General features: G+C 41.0%; 1 protein-coding gene across 1 annotated transcript in view; it reads right to left on the minus strand.

Annotated features, from left to right (window-relative positions):
- Positions 1 to 25,875, minus strand: part of CD36 (CD36 molecule (CD36 blood group)) — a 68,196-nt gene that overhangs the window by 34,740 nt on the left and 7,581 nt on the right. Inside the window, exons 2-6 of the mRNA XM_077474327.1 lie at positions 21,673 to 21,830; positions 17,186 to 17,330; positions 13,373 to 13,552; positions 10,552 to 10,643; positions 3,587 to 3,636 (exon numbers count right to left, since the gene is read on the minus strand). Of these exons, the coding sequence (XP_077330453.1) occupies positions 3,587 to 3,636; positions 10,552 to 10,643; positions 13,373 to 13,552; positions 17,186 to 17,330; positions 21,673 to 21,830 (625 nt within the window). The remainder of the gene's footprint in view (positions 1 to 3,586; positions 3,637 to 10,551; positions 10,644 to 13,372; positions 13,553 to 17,185; positions 17,331 to 21,672; positions 21,831 to 25,875) is intronic.

Below are 25,875 nucleotides of genomic sequence, written 5' to 3' on the forward strand. Positions count from 1 at the left end.
CACCCTGCCCCACCTACCACACCCTATCCTCCACCAATGACCTTCTTCTTCCAATACTCCCCCTTCCTGACTACACCCTACTCTTACTGACTATTTTAACCCCTTATTCCTCAGCCTTCCTGTCCAAACCCCATCATGTAGGCCCTCCAACTACGCTGCACTACGTCTCCTGGCCTATACTTTCTGTTTGATTATTTGTTCGATTTCCTATACTGTCAAAATGATACATTTAAGCTGAATATTGCAGCTATGATTGTTTTATTTTTCTTCTGTCATATAATGGGCTATTCATTTTTATTTTATTTTGCCTGACGTTCTTTCAATGTCCAAAAGTGCTTAAAGCGGGAGTAAACCCGCTGAAGTTTCTTTTTTTCTTGACCTGCAAAGGAAAAGGCATAATGAGCTAGTACGCGGTGCATACTAGCTCATTATGAAATACTTACCTTAGAACGAGGCCAAGACATCTGGCCTGATCGACCAGCTGACATGTTCCCTCACGTTTCTTCGGGGTATTGTGGCTCTGGCGCTGTGAGTGGCCGGAGCCGCGATATCGTCACTCCCACGCATGCGCGTGGAAGATTTCTTTCCGGCGGGGTCCAGCATTTGCCGGACTTTCAGCCGAGAATCCCCTGTGCGCATGCGCTGCTGCAGTCAGCGGCATATTGCGAGGGGAATATCTCCTAAACCGTACAGGTTTAGGAGATATATTTTTTTACCTACAGGTAAGCCTTATCATAGGCTTTCCTGTAGGTAAAAGTTATAAAAATGACTATACAACAACTTTAACATTGGTCAAAGCTAACATGTACATGGGTTGATTAGTAGTACTGTCTTCTGCTGCTGTAATCGTGATGCTTGTACTCTCTTCTAACCTTCCTCTAAAAGTGTTATTATACTGTATGGCTGTATGCTGGTGCTTCAGGATAAGGAAAATATGATTTTCCATTATTACCCCAAACACTTCTGTGCATGCCACAGCAAAAAGAAAAGACTGGTGGTTACTTGTTAGCAAAACATGTTTCCCTTTATTTATCAAAAAAGAAGTGCAGTGCTTATAAAGTATAAATTATACCCAACTAATAATATTGTGCATAAAGTGCATGTATATCCAACAAGTGCTGGAGACTTACGTATATCACGTAAGTGTATTATGTGACTTATATCACATGTGTATTACATTAAAAATATATGTATCAGAATGAAAAACATATCACACTAGAAACCAATAATGAAAGTTCTCAGAAAAGCGCCTGAACGTTGCTGATCCTATAGCCAACGTGTACGGCTTCACTCGATAAGTTTCGTGCGCATGCAAACTATTGTGTTTATGGCTAAATACTACACTATTTACCACTTTTCTGGCTCCGAGGGGTGTGCATTTACCTAACAGGATGGATGTTTGCCAGCACTTTACACTTGGAAGGTGTATTACGATTACAAGCTAATATCCATTAGTCTTCTGGTGAGTGCTTGTTGATGGAGGATTTGCACCAGCGGATGAGTGGATGTATCATACACTTCTCCTTTTGTATAGTGCACCAGGGCACTTTATGGTTGGCAACTTGGAGTGATAGCCACATTTTAGGATTATTTTATTTTGGACTACGTAAAGGACCAGCACCTTTCAGATGCTTTTCTGAGCGCTTTTATTATTGATTTCTAGTGTGATATGTTTTTCATTCTGATATATATTTTTGATGTAATACACATGTGATATAAGTCTCCAGCACTTGTTAAATATACATGCACTTTATGAAAATATTATTTGTGAGTTATAATTTATGCTTTATAAGCACTGCACTTCCTTTTTGATTTATTGCTTTAGTCCTCTTTTACACTGGGGCGCTTTTCAATGCGTTTTTCAGGCGTTTTAGCGTTAAAAAAACGCACGTAAAATGCCTGAAAGAAGCCTCATCTGCAATCCTAATGTGAAAGCCCGAGTGCTTTCACACTGAGACCCCTTTCACACTATGGCGTTTTTCATGTGCTTTAGCATTAAAATAAGCGCCTGTAAAGCGCCTGAAAGAAGCCTCAACTGCAATCCCAATGTGAAAGCCTGAGTGCTTTCACACTGAGGCTCTGCGCTGGCAGGGCGTCAAAAAAAGTCCCGCAAGCAGCTTCTTTGCAGCGCTTTTGGAGCGGTGAATATACCGCTCCTAAAGCGCCCCTTCCCATTGAAATCAATGGGAAGCGCCTGCAAAATGCCTTCAAAGTGCCTGAAAAGCGCCTGCAAATCGTTTTTTTGCAGCAGTGCTTTGTGGGTACTTTTAACCCTTTATTTGGCTACTAGCAGAGGTTAAAAGTGCCCCAATAGCGCTCAAAAAACGCTGGTAAAGCGCCGCTAGTTTAAGCGGCACTTTACGGGCATTTTTCGGGCGCTGGCAGTGTGAAAGGGCTCTTAACCCCCCTGACGGTCTTCCCGAGTCTGGCTCGGGGTGGAATTTTTGTACCATTAGTGGTAACCCCCGAGCCAGACTCGGGACCGCATCGCTGGATCCAGGAGGAGGTTTACTTACCTTCTCCCTCGGATCCAGCGTTGTCTCCCCGCTGTACGAGCGAGCCGTGCCTCGCTCAATCTATCACGGAGCCGATCTCCGTGCCCTGCGTGCGTTGCGACGCACGGGGACGGAGATCAGCGCCAAATTCAAAAAGTGAAACACACAGTATACATACAGTATAATGTAATCTTACAGATTACATTGCTGTATGTAAATATTTCACATATCCTTTGTCCCTAGTGGTCTGCCCAGTGTCCTGCATGCAGTTTTATATAATAAAAACTGTTCTTTATGCCTGGAAACTGGAGATTGTCCATAGCAACCAAACTGTAATTTTACATCAAAAATGGTTTTAGACCAGCTAGAAAACAGCAATAATAAATTAGAATCACTCGCAGAATTGAGCGATAGCGATTTGTGGGGAGATCCGTCATCAAATACTGAAAAGTAATGACAGTGACAATTCTGCAACTGAGCAAATTTCAGTGTTTTTGATTTGATTACATTATTGAATAATTTTTATTATTGGTATATTATTATTTGGTACAATTATTTATAGTTATTTATTATAGTATAATTTATGATTTCATTTTTCAAACTTTATTATACCCGGGATGTCTGCTAGACTCTGGTTTGGACAGATTTAAGAGAGTTATTCCTAAGAATTACAGGACTACAATATAAAACGCCAAATTTTCATGCAAAATAATGGTACCGCTTTTAGCACCTAAAATCCGAAATAATCGTACGGCCAGGGAGGTTAAAGTTCTCGGGCTTTCACATTGGGATTGCAGATGAGGCTTCTTTCTAGCGCTTCACATGCGTTTTTTTAACGCTAAAGCGCCTGAAAAACACCTGAAAAATGCCTCAGTGTGAAAGGGGTCTTAGGGTGGTCACCTATTTAGTGCAAGCTGCTCTTTTTGTTTTTGGGTTTTGGGTGCTCACTTTTGCTTCTAAGTTCCCTTTATTTATGTCTACACCTTTCCCCTTCTGTTCCAAAAAAAAACATTTTACAATATAGTCAGCATTCAGCAATTTTTGCTTTTAAGACATTTTTGGGCAAAACGATTGAAGGAAATTACACACACCTGTTCCATTTATCATGTCACAGTAGTTATCGTTCCAGTTTGAGAGAGTACTGAAAGAGAAACATTAATTTTAGTAAAATTTGTAACTTGAATACAACATGGGGAAATAATTAAATAAAGTAAACCTTTGTTTGTTAACATTGTGTGCTGTACATTGGCATAGTTAAAGGGCTTGTAAAGGCAGAAGGTTTTATATCTTAATGCATTCTATACAGTAAGATAAAAAGCCTTCATTGTGCAGCCTCCCTAATACTTACTTGAGCCTCATCTCTATCCAGCGTTGTTGCATGAGTGTCTCGTCTGCTTGGGACACTTCTCCTCGTTGGCAGCGCCATTGGCTCCCGCTGATGCCAATCAAAATCAGTCAGCCAATCAGGAGAAAAAGGGAGTGGGGCTAGGTCATGGCTCCATGTCTGAATGGGCACAGGGGGCTGTGACTCTGCTCAGGAGGGAGGGGCCAGGAGCACCGAAGAGGGACCTGAGAAGAGGAGGATCTGGGCTGCTCTGTGCAAATCCACTGCATAGAGTAGATTAAGTATAACCTGTTTGTTAATTTTAAGGCCCCTTTCACACGGGCGGAGCTATCAGGTCCATCTGTCAGTTTTTTAGGCGGACCTGAACGGACGCTGTATGCAGGTCTATGGAGTGACGAATGTTAATGGTGACATGTCCACTGACATCTGAGCCGCTCCCATCTGCTAAATACAGACAGGTGGAAACCCTATTTTCCATCCTTCTGGCGGATCGGATCGGATAGGCGGTCCATTTTCATCCGATTCCCCCATAGAGGAGAGCAGAGCTCTGACAGGTCCATCCCTGCACAGTGTGCGGACATGGACCTGTCACCTGCCTGCTCAGTGGAGATCAACAGAGCGATCCCTGCTGAGCAAAGTGGAGTCCGTACACGGGGAAAGGGGCCTAATGCAAAAAAAAAAAATAGAACTTTACAATCACTTTAAACCTATTATGCATTTATACTGTATATATATATATATATATATATAGTGCCTTCGAAAGTATTCGGCCCCCTTGAAATTTTCAACCTTTTGCCACATGTCAGGCTTCAAACATAAACATATAAAATTTTAATTTTTTGTGAAGAATCACCAACAAGTGGGACACAATTGTGAAGTGGAACGAAATCTATTGGATATTTTAAACTTTTTTTAGCAAATTAAAAACTGAAAAGTGGTGCGTGCAAAATTATTCGGCCCCTTTACTTTCAGTGCAGCAAACTCACTCCAGAAGTTCAGCGAGGATCTCTGAATGATCCAATGTTGTCCTAAATGACTGATGGTGATAAATAGAATCCACCTGTGTGTAATCAAGTCTCTGTATAAATGCACCTGCTCTGTTATAGTCTCAGGGTTCTGTTGAAAGCGCAGAGAGCATCATGAAGACCAAGGAACACACCAGGCAGGTCCGTAATACTGTTGTGGAGAAGTTTAAAGCCGGATTTGGATACAAAAAGATTTCCCAAGCTTTAAACATCCCAAGGAGCACTGTGCAAGCGATCATTTTGAAATGAAAGGAGTATCAGACCACTGCAAATCTACCAAGACCTGGCCGTCCCTCTAAACTTTCAGCTCAGACAAGGAGAAGACTGATCAGAGATGCAGCCAAGAGGCCCATGATCACTCTGGATGAACTGCAGAGAACTACAGCTGAGGTGGGAGAGTCTGTCCATAGGACAACAATCAGTCGTACACTGCACAAATCTGGCCTTTATGGAAGAGTGGCAAGAAGAAAGCCATTTCTCAAAGATATCCATAAAAAGTCTCGTCTAAAGTTTGCCACAAGCCACCTGGGAGACACACCAAACATGTGGAAGAAGGTGCTCTGGTCAGATGAAACCAAAATCGAACTTTTTGCCCACAATGCAAAACTATATGTTTGGCGTAAAAGCAACACAGCTCATCACCCTCAACACACCATCCCCACTGTCAAACATGGTGGTGGCAGCATCATGGTTTGGGCCTGCTTTTCTTCAGCAGGGACAGGGAAGATGGTTAAAATTGAGGGGAAGATGGATGCAGCCAAATACAGGACCATTCTGGATGAAAACCTGTTGGAGTCTGCAAAAGACCTGAAACTGGGACGGAGATTTTTTTTTCCAACAAGACAATGATCCCAAACATACAGCAAAATCTACAAAGGAATGGTTCACAAATAAACGTATCCAGGTGTTAGAATGGCCAAGTCAAAGTCCAGACCTGAATCCAATCGAGAATCTGTGGAAAGAGCTGAAATCTGCTGTTCACAAACGCTCTCCATCCAACCTCACTGAGCTCGAGCTGTTTTGCAAGGAAGAATGGGCAAGAATTTCAGTCTCTCGATGTGCAAAACTGATAGAGACATACCCCAAGTGACTTGCAGCTGTAATCGCAGCAAAAGGTGGCTCTACAAAGTATTAACGCAAGGGGGCCGAATAATTTTGCACGCCTCACTTTTCATTTTTTTATTAGTTAAAAAAGTTTCAAAAATCCAATAGATTTCGTTCCACTTCACAATTGTGTCCCACTTGTTGCCGATTCTTCACAAAAAATACAAATTTTATATCTTTATGTATGAAGCCTGAAATGTGGCAAAAGGTTGAAAAGTTCAAGGGGGCCGAATACTTTCACAAGGCACTGTATATACACAGTATATATATATATATATATATATATATATATATATATATATATATATATATATATTTTGTTTTGTTTTGTTTTTTTGTATGTATGAGGAACATTTGTCTAGGAGAGACCTGACAGCAGTGTTAATTTCGTTGACTAAAATATTTTTACCGACTAAATTAACATTATTTTAGTGAACTAGAATATGACTAAAACTAAAACAATTCAGATGATTAAAATACGATTAAAACTAAAACAATTCAGATGACTAAACAACTAAAACTAAAACAATTCAGATGACTAAAATATGACTAAAACTAAAATTGCATTTTAGTCTAGAGATTATGACTAAAACAAAATTGAAATTTGATGTCAAAATTAACACTGCACTACCACATAAGAATACGTAGGGGACATTTACTAAGCTGCTGCTGCTACAAAGAAGAAAAAGGCTTGTCTTTTTAAAAAAAAAAAAATATTATTATTATTTAATGTAGGTAATATATTCAGGTAATATGTGCAATAGCATTACAGCCAATAGAGTATACCGTTTTATTTCTTCTATTTTTTTTCAAAGTTTAAAGTTACACTTCTGTTTGTCAAAAAGCAATATTTTTATTTCTTTATGAAACTTGGTTTTATTTATAAAGACGTTATCTATCACACTGGCTGAATCTGTGTCAATAGTGCATGCTCAAACCTTAATGCCATAAATAATAATAATAATAATAATAATAATAATTAATGTTATTACGGTATTAATGCTATTACATTTTTAGTCCAGGAGTATATAATGAGTTTGGCAATTCTAGAGAAATGTTTAAGCCCCTGTTCACACCGGTGCGACTTGCAATGCGATTTGACAGGTCCAAATCACATGACAAGTTGCACCCCATTGTTGGCAATGGAACTGTTCAAATCAATATGACTCCTGCTTTGCAGTGCTGCACCAATTTGAAAAAAAGGATCCTGCATTATTTTTTGTGATTTCAGGTACAACTTGCATAGTCATTTGTGCATGAAGTTGCACAGATGTCAGCCAAGTAGCACCAGAAGTTGCACTGACCTGCAGCTTTGAAATTGCATGACTTAAAGCGAAGTCGCACAATTTCAAAGTTGGATTCAGTGTGAACGGAGAATAATAATGCATTACAAGTTAACTAAACCCATTTGATTTTAATAGACTAAAATGTACTGGGGATTTTGCTCGACTAAAATACAACTATAATGAAAACAATTCAGATGACTAAAATATGACTAAAACAGACTATGACTAAAACTAAATCAAAATTTGTTGTCAAAATTAACACTGCCTGGCAATGATGATTTTAGAAGAAAGGATGTGTGGCGCCAGGCAAGGCAGCACAGTGAAAATCGCTGGAATAGGGAAGAATTATCAGGGCCGGCTGCACTATTGGGGGATTTATTACAGTATAAGATCACTAAAACCCGAATGTGTCTCTTAAGTCATCTTACATATATCTATATATATATACACACACACACACACACACACACACACACACACACACACACACACACACACACACACACACACACACACACACACACACACACACACACACACACACACACACACACACACACACACACACACACACACACACACACACACACACACACACACACACACTTTTTGCCAAAAGTATTGGGACACCTGCCTTTACATGCACATGAAAGTTAATTGCATCCCAGTCTGTAGGGCTTGAAATTGAGTTGGCTCACCCTTTGCAGCTATAACAACTTGTACTCTTCTGGGAAGGTTGTCCACAAAAGTTTAGCAGTGTGTCTATGGGAATGTATGACCATTCTTCCAGAGGTGCTTTTGTGAGGTCAGGCACTGATGTTGGATGAGAATGCCTGGCTCGCAGTCTCTGCTCTAATTCATGCCAAAGGTGCTCTATTGGGTTGAGGTCAGGACTCTGTGCAGGCCAGTCATGTTCCTCCCCCCTTCAACTCGCTCATCCATGTCTTTATGGACCTTGCTTTGGGCACTGATGCGCAGTCATGTTGGAACAGGAAGGGGCCATCCCCAAACTGTTCCCACAAAGTAGGGAGCATAAAATTGTCCAAAATGTCTTGGAATGCTGATGCCTTAATAGTTCTCTTCACTGGAACTAAGGGGCCAAGCCCAACCCCTGAAAAACAACCCCACACCATAATCCCCCTCCACCAAATTATTTGGACCAGTGTACAAAGCAAGGTCCATAAACACATGGATGAGTGAGTTTGGGGTGGAGGAACTTGACTGTCCTTCACAGAGTCCTGACCTCAACTCAATAGAACACATTTGGGATGAATTAACCGCTTCCCGCCGATCGTACGCAGATGTGCGTACTCGGCTTCCGGGGGTATACCGGGATGATGCCCGCACCTGCAGGCATCATCCCTGTACCGTTTTTTTCAGCTGGTGATTGGCTATCCAGGCATAACAACCGATGCGGCTAAAAGCAGCTCGGCTGTTATGCCGGAGGAGCGGGAGGGGACGTCCCCCCTCCCGCCACCTCCCGCCGCCTCCCGCCGCTGTTACCGGTGCTCCCGCTCGATCGGGAGCACCGATTCAAGTTCCGCCGTCTCAGGCGGCTGGGGAGGAACTGGAACGAAGCCGTAATCGGCTTCATTCCAGTCACCTCATAGTAAACACGGAAGTGACGTCATGATGTCACTTCCCGTTTACTCGGCTGCCAATGGCGCCGGTTTTAAAAAGATATACGGTATTCAGAATCGGCGTTTTCGGCGATCTGAATACATTGAAGTGTAGAGGAGGGGTGGGGGGTCTTTTAGACCCCCCATCCCTCCATAAAGACTACCTGTCACCACCTATTACTGTCACAAGGGATGTTTACATTCCTTGTGACAGCAAAAAAAGTGATCAAATTTATTTATTTTTTTAAACAATTTAGTCATTTTAAAATAAATAAAATAAATAAAAAAATAAAAATAAATTTTTTAAAGCGACCCGCCGTCCCCGCGAGCTCGCGAAGCAAAGAAATCGCATACGGAAGTCGTGCCCGCATATGTAAACGGTGTTCAAATCACACATGTGAGGTATCGCCGCGATTGTCAGAGTGAGAGCAATAATTCTAGCACTAGACCTCCTCTGTAACGCTAACCTGGTAACCGTAAGAAAAATTTAAAGCGTCGCCTTTTGAGATTTTTAGGTACCGTACTTTGTCGTCAAACCACAAAAATCATCTTTCACATTATGCAAAAAAATTGGGTTAATTTTACTGTTTTTTTTTTTAATTCATGAAAGTGTCCCTTTTCCCAAAAAGTTGCTTTTAAAACATCGCTGCGCAAATACCTTGTGACATAAAATATTGCAACAATCGCCGTTTTATTCTCTAGAGTCTCTGCTAAAAAAATATATATAATGTTTGGGGGTTCCAAGTAATTTTCTAGCAAAAAATATGGATTTTAACTTGTAAACACCAAATGCCAAAAATAGGCTTAGTCATGAAAGGGTTAAAGCAGAGACTTTGAGCCAGGCGTTCTCGTCCACATCAGTGCCTGACCTCACAAATGCTCTTCAGGAAGAATGGTCAAACATTCCCATAGACACACTCCTAAACCTTGTGGACAGACTTCCCAGAAGAGTTGATTATATGAATATATATCCTGAAGTTTAGCTAAAAAAGCAGAACAACTGTACATATGGTGCAAAGGGGACCCATCCCCTCCTTCTTTCACCTCCATTCTTTCATTGATTACATTTGTAGCACTATCTGTGAGTATGGAATAGTCTGATCAGTCACAGTATTCCCCATGCACAGACAGGTCCCATGGGTCATCTGTAATGCTGTTCTGCCTGAAGAGCCAAAGCTGTTAACTTTTGCTGTATCAGAAGTTCAGAGACAGGAAGAGGACAGGCACTCCTGCAATGAAGATTTCTTCAGGATCCTGCTGTCAGCACAATGTGGGATATCCTTCATTACATGTAAGGCCCCTTTCACACTACCGCGACTTCAAAGTCATGCGATTTTGATGTGATTTTTCCGTGATTTCAGGGAATGCCTGTGTAACTCGCATCAACGTTGGACCAAAGTATTACAGGGACTACTTTGATGTTGGTCCGACTTGAAGTCGCACTGATATCAATGGTCTTAATTGGAAATAATGGGGTACAACTTATCATGCGACTTTGCAGTCTTAAGTTGCAGGACAATTCACACAAGTGTGAAAGGGGCCTAAGAGATATGACTGAAGCTTTAAGACACCTTACTTTTTGAGTCTTATAACAGTCTAACAATATAGTTGTTCATTATACTTCACAAATGTGACACATCTAGTAGCAAACAAAGCAAAGAATACTACAATATTTACCTTTCTCCCTTATATTTGGTAATTATGGCTACTCTACTGATATCATTCCTGCCGTTATACACTGTGTAAGGCCCGTCCATTGTTCCATTGTACTGCAGGTAAGAAATTATAATTAGTTCAAACATTAAAGCAATCATTGCCATTTTTAGAAGACAAGAACGAACACACACTAAAAAGGTTTTGTAACAAGAACTTAAAGTGAAGCTCCACCCAAAAGGGAAAGCTCTACTTGTTGGCTTCCTTCCCCCCTCGGCTACCACATATGGCACCATTTGGGGGGAGCGGGCACCTGGTTTTGACAGGTCAGGTACCCGTTCTCACTTCCGGGTGACTTCACCACGACGAAGAAATGCAGAATTTGGGCCCTCCTCCTCCTTCCCCCTTCACCAGGCCATTCACAAAGCGCAGCACGCTTCACGTATTTGCAGTTGGGAGCCGGCTGTGAAGCCGCAAGTCTTCACTGCCGGTTTCCCATACAAGAGATGGTGGCGGCATCACCCGAGAGCTGGATTCATGGACAGTGTCGTGATATTAAAAGTCAGCAGCTACAGAGAGAAATGGGTATTTTTTTTTGCATGTATCAAATAGATCTAACAAAACACATTAAATGGTATATCTAACCGTCCAGCCATCTAAAAGGGAGCAAATAAAATAAGTGAGGGTTTACACAGTCAACTTAAATAAACTTAAAGTGTTACTAAACCCCGGACCCTGCATTTACTATATCTGGTCTCCCACAGTACACAGAACACGGAAATACAATTATTTTAGTAAATATAAACTGCTAAATATGTTTTCTCCTCATCAATATGTAAAAAATCTTTTAACTTCTATCAGTTCCTGGTAAAGCTTATAGGAGGAGTTTTCATACTGCGCTGAGCTGTCCTATCAGGATCCAGGACCCCTGAGCCTCTGTCTGGACAGTGCTGATTGGCCCTGTGCTGATCACATGCACTCTCCCAAAAAAAATAAAAAATAAAAAAAACTCTCTAGCAATACACACCAAACTGAGCATGTGCAACCTGGCTCCAAAGGCTCTGTATTATCCGTACATATTCTGGAGTCAGTGGAAGAAGAGGAGCATCTGTGCATACAAGATCAAACAGCGTTTTTTTTCAATGCCGAGGATTAACCATTTAGGTTCCACAATGAGTATGACAAGCATGCTTTACTGTATATACAGACTGATGTTACTGTATAAACAATAAACAAAAAGAGGAGGTCTGGTTAAAAAAATGTTTTTTTTTCAAAGTCAGCAGCTACAAACACTGTAGCTGCTGACTTTTAATAAGCATACTTACCTGTCCAGAGTGCCCGCAGTGTCGCCCGCCCAAGGCCGATTCGTCCATCGGATCGGGACGGGACCCGGTGCCACCACTCAAATTAAGGGAAACAGGCAGTGGAGCCTTGCAGCTTCACTGCCTGTTTCCTACTGCACATGCGCGAGTCGCGCTGCGCTTTGTGAATGGCCGGCGGCGTTCTGGGACACACACAGTTCCCAGAACACACTGCATCACCTTCCCCAGAAGACAACACGAGGAGGAGAAGACTGAAGATCACCGCGGTGTAGGAAGTGGCAGATTAGGACGATCTGCATGGCAACAGCCATTTCTGGTAAGCTAAAAAAAAAATGTTTTCTATTTTTTTTCACATTTTTAGGAGCATTTTAATGCAATTTTTTTTTTTTTTTTTTAGGGTGGCCCTCCTTTTTAATTTACTATAATTTACAAGGTCCTCTATTTAGCTTTACAGTAGACCTTTTAATATGCATTTCCTTAGTGCAGCCCTAAAAAAAATAGTTTATCCTAAATGTACTGGTAATGCTTTTGATGATTACAGTTCAGTAAAGCACTTGGCACACAATAAAAAACAAAATCCATCCCTGCCTTGTCCCACTGCTTGCCAAAGAATCAGGAGCTTGTTGTGAACCTGAGTTATGTAAAAGATAAGAGAGTAAGTTAGTAGGAAGTAACTTGCTTCAGGGTGGCCCACTATTCTCAGAGCAGACCTCATAAAATATAACATCATCTCACCTTTTGCAGTTCTGTTGCAAAATTGATGCCCAGGAAGGATGAATATGGGTATCACACATTTTCTTGCGATTTTTGTTGACGTAGCCAACCAGAATGGTCTTTAGTGCATACAGCTAAAGAACAATGTTAGACTGGTGTCTAAGGCCAGGTTCACGTTTGTGCAATGCGGTTGCGCACACACAATTGTGCATTTTTCCGCAGTGTATAAAAACACGCATTGCTTTTTCAGGTGTTGTAGTTCATTAACTCTTAATGGCACCCCAACACACCTTGTTAATGTGATGATTCTACTAAAATCGATTTTCATGTATAGGGTAGCCCATTTAAAAGAAAAGGCTGCCTTTATCATGACTCTACTAAACGCACAAAAACACACACTGACACACCTACATAAGTTAGTGTGATAATAGTTTTGATAGAAGCAGTAATATGTAAGCTTTAAAATTTCGTTTGTTCTATAACAGTAATGGCGAACCTTGGCACCCCAGATGTTTTGGAACTACATTTCCCATGATGCTCAACCACACTGAAGAGCGCATGAGCATCATGGGAAATGTAGTTCCAAAACATCTGGGGTGCCAAGGTTCGCCATCACTGTTCTATAACTTACTTGAATCTGCTTGCCTCATTTTCGAACTAATAGTAGGATTTACAATAGGGGGCTTATTAAATGAACATAGAATCATTGGTCTGCGGAACCACAAATAAATATATTAAAATTATTACACTTGCATTTAGACCCTTGTACAGCTTTATCATAAATTTTTATATACTAGTTCTATACTTACCGGATAGAATACTCCAGTGTTTTTATCTGGTAAGAGGAAATTTGGTATTTTTTCCAAGAATGGATCTCTGTAGCCCCACAGTAACTCCTTCACACTTCTGAGTTGAAACAATGATGAATTGGAAGACTTTATGGCAGCGTTTATCACTCCCAAAACGGACGGAAACATGTCGGGGGCAGCCTGATGTGCACAAATAATAGTAGGTGATCAGTAAAAAGAAATTGAGCAGTCTATGGTAATTCATTGATTTAATGATCTTAATAGAACTGGTGGTATTCATTAACTGTAGAAATGCAAAAAGATAAATATTTTTAAATGAAAATATTACATTTTGCTTCAACGGTTTTGCCTCACATGGCTAATCCATGATGGGGCTCTTGTATATAGTCGTTGTCAGGCACACTTGCTAGTGTGAATATAGCCTAAATAAAGTATGATATAGTGGGGTTGATTTACTAAACAGACAGACTTAGCTTAAAGCCTTACTCTGTGGGTATTTTGAAATAGTCCTCCATCAGTGCTCACCACCAATCCAGTGCTGTTCCCCACAGTAATTCTGGGTTGAACGATTCTGACTTAAAATATACTGTGAATGCAGGGCTTCATGGACCTGCCCCCTGAGGAGGCATAACCACAACTTTTTACATTCACAGTAATAATTAGGAGAGTGGCAAAGATGTAATCAACCCTGAGTGTCATTTAACTGGTCTGAAAACAAAGGTACATATATAATAATGAAATAAACAATAAAGGGGGCCAGTGGCAAAGCAGACATTCTTTCACCTACAGGGGTCTCCAAAGTATGGCCCTCCAGTTGTTCAGGAACTACAATTCCCATCATGCCTAGTCATGTCTGTGAATGTCAGAGTCCCTCATGGGACATGTAGTTCCGCAACAGCTGGAGGGCCACAGGAAAAGAGGGGGGATGAGAAAGCGCCTCCCCTCCTGAACCGTACCAGGCCACATTCCCCCCAACATGGGGAGGGTGCTTTGGGGTAGCCCCCCAAAGCACCTTGTCCCCATGTTGATGGGGACAAGGGCCTCATCCCCACAACCCTTGCTCAGTGGTTGTGGGGGTCTGTGGGCAGGGGACTTATCAGAATCTGGAAGCCCCCTTTAACAAGGGGACCCCCAGATCCCGGCCTCCCCCCCTGTGTGGAATGGTAACAGGGTACAAATGTACCCCTACCATTTCACAAAAAAAGTGTGCAAATGGTAAAAACGACAATAGACACCTTGGAACGAGTCCTTTATTAAAAAATAAAAAAATAAAAATGTCCCAAAAAGTCTTTTTCTTCTTCCTCTGCTGGCTGGCCAGAGACCCAAACAAAGCATTAGTCAACAAATATTTATTAAAAATTATAAGATAAATAAAACTGCTCAGAAGTATAGGTAGTATGCTTGCACAAAGAGCCACTAAAGGTGGCAACAAACTGCAAACTTTGTCGGAACCTCCAGCTTGAGGGAGACCTCACCAGGGTATCTGCTGGCTGACGTGTTTCGAAGGTGTCACAGGCCAGGGCTCTGTTTGGAGTTTGCTGTCACCTTTAGTAGCTCTTTGTGCAAGCATACTACCTACATTTGTGAGTAGTTTTATTTGCCTTATCATTTTTAATAAATATTTGTTGGATAATGCATTAGGCCAGTGTGCCATCTTTTTTTCATTCCTCTACAGTGAGCTATGTTCATACCTGACCATATTTAGGGTGGAACATGAAACATGTTCTAGCTCCTGCATCCTCTCCCCCGATCCCTCCTCCCTGTGATCTTCTCCTCGACCTCGTACCCAAAGTCACAATTTAAAAACAGTGTGGCTGTGCATAGCTAGGCCACAAGGCCGTGTCACTCATTCAAGGAGTAAAGTGAATGAATGAACTACAAATACAATTGGCCAACGCGGCTGATGGCTTGCAGCTCTCAATAGACTTGAGGGCTCTGGTGAGCATCCTCATAGTTAATTGATTATTTCTGCAGTTCAGTAACTGCCTGCCCATGTACAGGCAGACAGTGGACTGAGAGCCTGCAGGAACCTGGCATTGCACTCGCAATCTGCTGATCACGGATGCAGTGCTTTACAGGCTCCGGTGTAAAAAAGAATAAAATCACATTTTTCACCTGCAAAAAGTGAACTTATCCCATGATTTTAGTGTTATTTGCATCTGATTATCCCTGTGTTGCATATAGTGTTAGCTCTATCTGAAGTGCTGAACAATTCCTAAATTTGTTGTACGAGGTGTCTTCAAAAAGTTTCTGCACTTTTATATTTTCATTGGAAATGATGAGGGCGAGAGGAGTAGTAATTGGTCGTGTCTGAGAGTGTCATGTGACTAGTCTGTCTGCTGTCTGGCATGCCAGCTGACCTTGAAGTTTAGTAAAACTGATGTATTTTGTTTTTGAAATTCTTAATAAAAATAGATTAAAAAAAGTGACGAAACTCTTTGATGAACCCGTATATATATATAACATCTTTACATTGGTAGCTTAAAGTATAACTAAAAGCAAAACTATATTATTTTAAGTGGAGTGGGATTAGAACACCTGTTAGGTTTTTATTGTTGTCTGTGCCCCAATAGAGATGTAGCGGATGACATTTGGGATCAAATGTCATACGCATGTAAATTTAGTTTTTGGTCTCAGAACAATAAAGGTTCTGAGGGTTCATTGTGTAGATGGGCCTTAACACCAGTCTGGCCAGGCTGTGTTTGGAAGTTCTGCCTGGTCATGTGAACGGTGAGGTGCACATGACAGACCGGAACCAGGTCTGGTTGGATGTTTAGGTATCGGCCTTCTTGGAGCCAATCAGTGGGAGTGCCGGGGCCCGTTGGGGAGTCTGGGAAGGGGTACTTAAGGGGGTGTGGGTCACGTGTTCGAGGATCCAGAGTTGTTTGTGAGACCCGTGTGGTCTGTTCTGGTTCCAGGACCGGGGTAGTCCCGTGAGGGGTCCCAGTCATGGGGTGTTCGACACCCCACAACATGTTCCTGTCAGTGGCCCCTGATAGACCTGTCTGGTCTTGGGTAGGGATCTGTCTGTTCCCGAGTCTCGGACCCGGCTGGTCCGAGACGCAGTAACTGAGGGAGGATTCAAGGTGTCCGGGTGTGCTCTCAGCTTGGAGGGACACCGCAGCTCGTGGAAGTGACCGGGGAAGGTAATTAGTAAGCCCGTAAAGTCAAGGCCGCCCTGCAACGGGTTATGGCCGCTACAGGGAGATCCACCCTCTCTATTTGTCATGTTTACCATTCTTAGACCCCTTTCACACCACACCGCCCATTGCGTCGGCGGTAAAACGCCTCTATTTTTAGCGTCGTTTTACCGCCGGATTTGTGGCGGATTTGCAGCGCGTTTCGGCCGCTAGCGGGGCACTTTTACCCCCCGCTAGCAGCAGCGAAAGGGTTAAAACCGCCGGCAATACGCCACAATAGCAACGTTTTGCCGGCGGTATTACAGCGCTACCCCATTGATTTTAATGGGGAGCAGCGGTGGAGGAGCGGTAAACACACCACTCCTTCACCGCTCCAAAGAAGCTGCTGGCAGGACTTTTTTCTGACGTCCTGCCAGCGCACCGCTGTAGTGTGAAAGCTATAGCGCCTGCAAAACGCCCTGGTGTGAAAGGGGTCTCAATGAAAGCGAATTCCCTTAATTTGCAGGGATATCCTCTTACTTCCTGTTTGGCTACAGGGCAGGAAGTGAAAGTAAATCTCCCCAATGGGACACAGATAGAAGAAAATTAGCAGGGGTTATAAATCTCCCTTACTCTATCCAAAATGAAAAAAATAAGCTTTGTCTATTGTTCTTCTTTAATTGTTCATACTTACAGCCACAGCCAGATTAAGAACTGTATATGTATCTTCCTCGGGTCCAATAGATAAATGCCGTTGAAAGATGGCTTCATTTGGCTGATAAAACGACACTGTATCATTATTGTTCTGTGTCACATTACTCTTTTTTACATGTCTGACCCTTTAAAAGAAAAAATGTTTATATGAGTGTGGTGAGAACTTTCATTATAAAGAGATGTCAGGCTAGAAATATGGGAGTAGTAATTGCCAACTTATTTTAAAGGTTCTGGTGATGTGGACTTGAAATAAGCATGTGTATATCAAGGCGGTGCTGCTAACATTTCAAAAGCTGCATGCCAGTCCCAAGTCCTGACAGCTTTAATTTAAAGAAAATCTCTGTCTTTATTCCTCGCAAATTATAAATACATGGAAAAAAAATGTTGTTTTTAAAGAGGAACTGCAGTCTGCTCACATAATTTGTAATAAAAACATCTTTGCCATTCTGAAGCTTCCCTCCAACCACATTGGTTATTATTTTATATATACTGTGATTCTGTACTTGCCAAATATACTACAGAAATCTCCCTCCACCGAGTCTGGCTGCATCCATTTTAACAGTGGGCAGCTGAAGCTGCTGCCTGTTCACTTCCTGGATTTACGCAGACACACAGAGGCACACCTCCAGCTCTGCAGATCTTATTGGTACTCTTATGGTTCATCCCCCTCCCTCCCTGGCAAACTCCCACGAGAAAGAGAGCTGTGCATGATGTCATAAGCCTAGGCTTTTTACCAGACAAGAAACAAGAAGTGGGCTGTATAAGGTATTTACTGGCAGAAGAAAAAATGTTTTACTATCCAACGTTAAATCAACAAGGGCAGAGGATTTAATAGATGGAAAGATTTAAAAAAATGACTGAAGTTCTGCTTTAAGTTAAAGTAGTTTAGTTTTTAATTTTGATATAATATACAATACAGGCTTGTATTGGCTGAAATGTATGCTAGATAACAAGGCATTGCTGATTGTTTATATTTGTTACACCTTACTGTATATGTAATGTATCTGTAATGGAACTACAAAATTGTCTTTCAGAATGAATTTTTTCCCAAAATATTGATGAATTACAAATGTTACCCAACCATTTTTTTTTGTTACGTAGAAATGTTATGTTTAATCAGTCAGTGGTCTCCTTCAGAGAATTAGGCAGGTTAGGATGTGCCAAAAAGAAGAAAAAAAAAACATCACTAAATAAGAAATTGTGCCTCAGCACCCCAAATGATCCAAGTCCAGCTGCTCCCTTCATTTAATCAAAGTAGATTCTGAAATTTTGATCCAAACACGAATGTTCTCCTCTTACTATTTGACAGTAGCTCTGTTATTCTCGCACTTACTGTAACAGGCCAAACTGTCCTTCAAATGTGGTGCTTACATGAAGTCTGCTAAATATCTAGAGCAGTTGTCAATCATCTAGCGGAGGCATTGAGGGCAATGGATTGGAGAAAAATACAGCTGCCTGCCGTTGGTATATAGAGGATGGCAAAGTTCTTGACACATTAGGGATTGGTGATCATCCTACTAAAGTGGTTGTAAACCCTTACATATACCCAGTAAAGTGACTGGCCTCAGGTGATACTCAGAGATTAAACAAATCATCCTACATAAGTCATACATGTTTATCTGTAGCCTTCTTTTCTCTACAGCTGTTCAAATTCCAGAATTTATTAAGTTTGTCTGAGCTGTTAGATAACAGGGGCGGAGAGCTGAAATTACACTCTGCAGAGCTCAGTGAAGAGAGCTCTGAGAGCTGATTGGAGGGAAGGAACACACCCCCTTTCACACAGCACACTGAAACAGAGCTGAGACTGTCAATCAGCTGGAAGTCCCTCCCCTGTCTCCTTTTTTCTCTTGGTGTCAGGAAAGCTTGTCAGAAGTGACTCATGCTGATAGCAGAGGAATGAAGCAGCAGACAGAAATGAATGACACTTTGTGCTCTTAATGTAGACAAGTACACATTATAGAGGGGTATGCTTTCTTCATATTTCATGTCTGAGGTTTGCAACCACTTTAAACAATGCTTTAGAGAGAGCAGCAGCTGGTAGGGATAACAAGTATTCATTCAATTTACTTACAATAATACAAAAATAAAAGATTGCACAACAACATTTACAAAGTAAAATAGGAGCTATTTACATATCTATTTTTACAGATTTATAATTTGAGTTTACATACACTTTAAGTATAACTGTAAAAACAAGGTGATCCAATGGTGACTTCTCTAACAATATGAGTGACGTTATCACATGTCTGTGCCTAAAAATAAGACCTAATAGTCTTATACTATTAGATTTCATCTTTTAAGGTCTGGTGAAATCTTTCACCAAAATATCTTTTAGCTGGAGAAGAGTTGATACCTGTAGAATCTAGCCTCCAAAATAAGCAAGCTCAGAGATTTAAAGCAGAGTTCCACCCACTTTTCCAACTAGATCTTAAAGTGGTTGTAAACCCTTACAAACCACTTTGACCTACAGGTAAGCCTAGATTAAGGCTTACCTGTAGGTCCAAGAAATATCTCTTAAACCTATACGGTTTAGGAGCTATTTGCTCGAAGACAGGCACCGCTGTCTACGGTGCAGGCGCACTGAGCGCGGCATCGTCAATGACGAAGATGCCGCGCGTGTCGGCTCCCATGCGCATGCGCGGGAGTGACGTCACCGCGGCTTCGCCGAATGACAGCGGCGGAGCTGCGACACCCCACCGAGAAGATGGATGCGCCGGACTACAGGGGACAGCGGTGACTTGGCTGGCTCCTGTGTCAGGTAAGTAACACATAATGGTCTACTATGCGATGCATAGTAGTCCATTATGCTTTGCTTTTGCAGGGAATGAAAGAGGAAGCAAACCCATTAGGGTTTACTTCCTCTTTAAAGGAAAGACTACCCCTCGTTTTTGGCTAATTATTTTTTTCTATTTTTCCTTACTACCTTAAATGAAGTACATTATGTACTTACATCCAAGCTTCGCCCAGGGCATCATTTCCTGCTGCTCGCCCACTGCCTTCTGGGACCTGTTTGTGTCCCAGAAGACGATGGAGCCATTCAGAAAGTGCCTTTCGACTTGCGCATACACAGTAGGAAACTGGTGGTGAAGCCTCAAGGCTCCACTGTCAGTTTCCCTGAGTCAGAATGGCGGTGGCTGCACCCAATCCGATGGACAGATTGGCCTCGGGGGACCCACATCGTGGGCTCCCTGGACAGGTAAGTGCCCTTATTAAAAGTCAGCAGCTACAGTGTTTTTAGCTGCTGACTTTTAAAAAAAAATGTGTGGCTGGAACACCACTTTAATAAGTTGGTACACCTGGTGGAACCAAAGTAAACATGAAATGTAGATGCAGTATATAGCTAGGCTGGGCCCTCTGTCTATTTAAAGGGCAACTTTTGATTCTTTCCCTAAAGGGCAGTGTTATCAGTGGATCCAGCAAAGAACTTGCATCATGGTTATATACTGTAACTGTCCAACTTACATAGACAAGGGCAACAAGGAGCATTTTTAATTATTACATAACCCCTATAAAAAAAGCCTTTCAATTCTGGATAGAGTTGGTTCTCAACATTTACTGAATATGTGCATTCATAAAATCTTAAAATCATACTGGAGCAATGCCACTCCTATTTTAACATGCTCAGTTTTATGCCCTGTACACACAGTCGGACATTCCGACAACAAAATCCATCTGATTTTTTCCGACAGATTTTGTGCCAAACTTTTCTTGCATACACACGGTCGGACAAAGTTGTCGGAAAATCCAATCGTTCTTAACGAGGTGACGTACAACACGTACGTCGGGACTATAAACGGGCCAGTAGCCAATAGCTGTGGTCTCTTAATTTATTCTGAGCATGCGTGGCACTTTGTCCGTCGGAATTGTCTACACACGATCGGAATTTAAACGATCGGATTTTGTTGTTTGACAATTTTAGATCCTGCTCTCAAACTTTGTGTGTCGGAAATTCCGACAGAAAAAGTCTGACGGAGCCCACATACGATCGGATCAGACAACACGATCCGATAGCACATTTCCTGTCAGAAATTCCGACTGTGTGTACAGGGCATTAGAGATGAGTACAAATATTTCAGTAACATCTATTTGACTGCAATGTCAGGAACTCTCAATTTCTCCCCATGAGCATTTTAGGCAAAATTTGTTTGACAAAAACACCTACGGTACTTTTTTGTGTATTTATAGCAGTTTAGTCTATTTAATTTATTGTTCTTCGTGTTTTTTTTTTTTTTTTTCTTTTTGTGCATTGTCAATTTAGTTTTTTTTTCACTCTTTTCTCACTGACTATTTTCTCTTTCTTTGAAAAAAAAAAATGGTAAAATAATGAGGCTAATGAGTGGCTGTTTTTGGCACAAGAATAATTCCTGAATAGATGTCAAGAGTGTCATTTAAAGCCCATTGCATCCTTACAGAGACACTGTCAGCTTGCCCAAATATGAGGTACGACATAAAAATATATATACTTACAAATATGAATAAGGTCCTTTTTGTTCTAAATGTGGCTTTCCTCCTTTTAAAATTTCATCTGGATTTGTAACATGGAAAATCCAAAAACATCTATAGACGGGACTTCCAGGTACGATCCAGTTGTCATAAGCAATAGTTCCTTCCTCAATGACAGCTTCCTAATACAATAAAACAAATACTGAGATGAGATGTTTAATAAATCAAGATAAGGATAAATGACTTTAGATAACGATCTCCAGTTCTCAACCTACTGCCTTTTGGGGGTATTTTGAGTAAAACACACCACACCACTTTCTAAACTTTTTAGGTTACAAAGGAGTAACTGATTTACAGTCATATAAAAAGTAAGTACATCCCGTGGAAATGTTTGACTTTTTTGTTGACTTGGTAGACAGAACGAGTAAACACTAGATTCCAATTTCAATTTTGATTCATGCAATAAAATTGAATAAAAATACATACAACTATTTTTCTTTTCAGTCATTCATTTAACAAAATAATCTGTGAAAGAAGGTGGTATTGCCCTGTTAGCAGAAATTACTTTTGATATGAGTTTTTCATAGCTGTCCACCAGTCTCTGACATTTACCACGCCACTATGTAAAATGCATTCAGTTTCAAGATATTTGCACCCCACAACATTTTAATAGGATTCAAATCAGAGTTTGGACTAGGCCAGTCCATAACCCTTCTTTTCCTCTAAAAAACACAATAAAGTTGCAGCGCTCAAAAAACCATAGAGAGTCCAAATAGTAATCAACAGTTCATCAGTGTTTCTTGTTCAATATTTTTATTGAAAATTTTTCATCAATATAACAAAACAATGGAGAAATCAATATCCTAAACCGGGAGCCAACATAGCCCTTCAGTAGGGTTTATCAAAAACAAAATTTAGAAAGATAACAGCGATGTTAATGTAACAACATATTTATAACATAACAATGCTAATTAATGCCCTGAAGGGTTGTGATAAACCATTGATCAGAGCAAATTAGTGACAATAAATTCTTTATTTGCTATAGAATAATAAGATTGAGCAGGGTCGGCAGAGTATCAAAATCTGATTTTGTTCCAGAGGGAACAAGGGAGACACACAAGCCACCCCAACTGGGATCTAGCTGTGAACTGTACGTGTCCCCCCGATCCCCCCTGAAATTTCTGTTCTGCCCTCCGCCCCCTCCCAATTAATTAAATAAATGTAATAACTGCCTAGGTGCATTACTCCAAATGATGTAGTTAATAATAGATGACTATTGATCAAATGGCATGCAAAATAATGTTTTTATGATAAGTAAAAAGAGAAGAGAGTAATAGGAAAGGAAAGAAAAAAGAGAGAGAATAAGTGCATCTGTGATGTGATTATCAAAAAGGAGCGGAGGAGGAAACCAATTATTTGAATCAATCGTTGAGAGAAATTAAGGTAAGTGGCCCGGATATAGGGGAACCTTGACATAGCGAGCCCAAGGATCCCAAGTAGCTTCAAACTTGGGCACCCTTTTCATCAGTGTTTCAAGAATCTTAGTCATTGAAACATCTCCCTATGGGCTTAACAGAAGAAGTAGCAACTCACCAGAAATAAATACCATCTCAATCAAGAGAACAGCAAAATCACTTAGTATAATCCCTCTGTGGTATGGTGTCAGAATACAGTATTAAGCTGTTCAAAATTCTCCTCAGGCTACCGCAATACCATAGAATGTGAATCACCATGGAATCAAAACAAGCTTATAGTGTAGAAATTTAAAAAAAAAAATATATATATACAAATAAATACCAGTGCAGGCAGTAAAGAACAGTATACACTTGTGATCTAACGTTCTTCCTCCTCATGCAATGCACACTCACCAGAAGTATTGTGCTGCAGAAGAAACTGCTGCAAAACAAATTTTGTGAAATGAATATAACAGTAGATGTAAATCACACATCAATCATGAGCCAGGACTCCTCCCCCTCATGCAGTGCACACTCACCAAATCTATTGTGTTGCCACAGAGCACAACTAACACACCTAGCAGGATGGATGGATAGATAGACACAAGAAAGATAACAATCTCCTCCAGTGACATACTTACATTTATCTTCTTTAGGGGCACTTTACAGCTTATTTGGTTAAGCAATACCACCAAAACGACATATATTATGAATCTTATTGTAGCATTCTTTATTGAACCAAATGTAGCAGCAATATAATCACTCTCAAAAGTAATGATCAGCCAGTAATAGAATAAAAAGAAGCCACTCATTCACTTACGTCCAAACGCTGCCAGCTTGGAGACCGGCGTGGTGGCGTGATGTTGTGTAGATGCTAGCTCTGTCCTACATGTTTCCCAACCAATGTGCATCCTCAGTGGCCTCTTTCTGCTATGTCCTTTTCCTCTGAGCCATTCCTTGATGGAATTGTTAGTGCACTTCAGATCACTTTAGTATTGTTTAGTCAACTTTTATACAGATGGCTGAAATCTGATATGATGCAGAATAGTGGACTGCAGGCTGCCTAGGCCCTATTAACCCCAAACTATAACCACTTGCTGCCAAATCACATACATGTACATGAATGACTTCAAGTGGTTATACCAGGGTTTTGGCTGCAGCTGTCAGACACAACCATAGTATCAACATTTTCAGCTGGCAATGAATGAATGAATAAATGAATGAAATACTTGTATAGCGCACAATGCGAACTGAATCGCCTCTAGGCAATGCTCTAACAAGTAAAAGGAATCCTAGCAGCTAACTAGCTGCTGGATTGCTTTAACAGGAAGTGGAAGGGGGTCCCCCCTGCTACCCTCACATGCCTGCCCCGGCGAGGAGCCCGGCATCCGATCCGGCACTTTCACCGGCTTACAATAGATGTGACTGAAGACTGGATCATCTATGACCACCTCTATGGTCTAGGACAGTGGTCTCCAAACTGTGGCCTCGAGGCCAGGTGGCACTTCTCCCATTGATAAAAGACACTATTCCACCAACTGATATCAGAAGTGGTGCACATTTGCTCCCACTGACACCAACAATGGGGAACTATTTATCCCCAAGACACTAACAATGGGCCACTATTCCTCCCACTGACACCTACAATGGGGAACTATTCCTCCCAATAACACCAACAATGGGGCACTATTCTCCCATTGACATCAATGATGGGGCACTATTCCTGCCCTTCATACCAAATATGGTGATGTTTACTCCTGCTTATGACAGGAAAATCTCCACTCCTGCTGGACACAGTCCGGCCCCCCTAAAGCCTGAGGGACAATAAACCGACCCTTTGTTTAGAAAGTTTGGAGACTCCCAGAAGCAACAAGCACTTTTGTCATTGAATTTAGGGCAGATGTTTTTTTTTGGAAAGCATGAGATCAATGTTTTTTTTTAATCTTATGCTTTCAAGGGTAGAGGAGAGATCTGGGGTCTTATTGACCCCAGATGTCTCCAGAAAGAGTTACGTTAGATATCTATTTACACGGGGTAACATGATCTTTTATATTTTGCTTAAAAAATTGGTTATATAGTATATTGTTTTTGTTTTTTGCCATTAGTGTATTTTGTTTTTAAATTGCATTTGAAAAGCTGCTACTCAAACACCATATGAAAAAATTACAATGACCACTATTTTATTCTCTAAGGTGTCTGCTAAGAAAAATATATAATGTTTGGTGGATCTAAGTGACTTTCTAACAAAAAGATACGGATTTTTACATGTAAAAAAAAAAATGTCAGAATAGGCATGTTTTTCAAGTGAATAACATTTCCAACACCGTGCCTCACAGTTGGTATGAGGTTGTTGTCCTAAAATGCAGTCCTTGATTTCTGACAAATTCTGACTAACTTTACTGTGTCCAAACAACTCATCAGCCCACATCACATTTTTTTCCAGCAGGCCTGCCTGATGTTTACCTATATGTTCAATGACAAACACCAGTTTTGTGCTAATGTTTTTTTCTTGCACATAACCCATACAAGCTAAATTGGTGCATCCCCTTTCTGATTACAGAAAGAAAGGTACAGAGTACCACCAATTGTTGTAATACTTACCCACAAATCCCTTAGTGAAATTGTGGGGTTTTTTGGAGACATTTAGCTTCAAATCATCAGTTCTGTGGTTACATTTGCCAGATTGGGTAGTTCTGGACATATTTGCAGTTATTTTAACATCTGTTTTAACTGATGTTAAAATAACTTTTAATTTGTCCAGAACTGGCCAATC

This window comes from Lithobates pipiens, unplaced genomic scaffold, assembly GCF_037356315.1.
Source record: "Lithobates pipiens isolate NorthernLeopardFrog02 unplaced genomic scaffold, aLitPip1_a1.2 Scaffold_8, whole genome shotgun sequence".
NCBI classification, from domain to species: domain Eukaryota; kingdom Metazoa; phylum Chordata; class Amphibia; order Anura; family Ranidae; genus Lithobates; species Lithobates pipiens.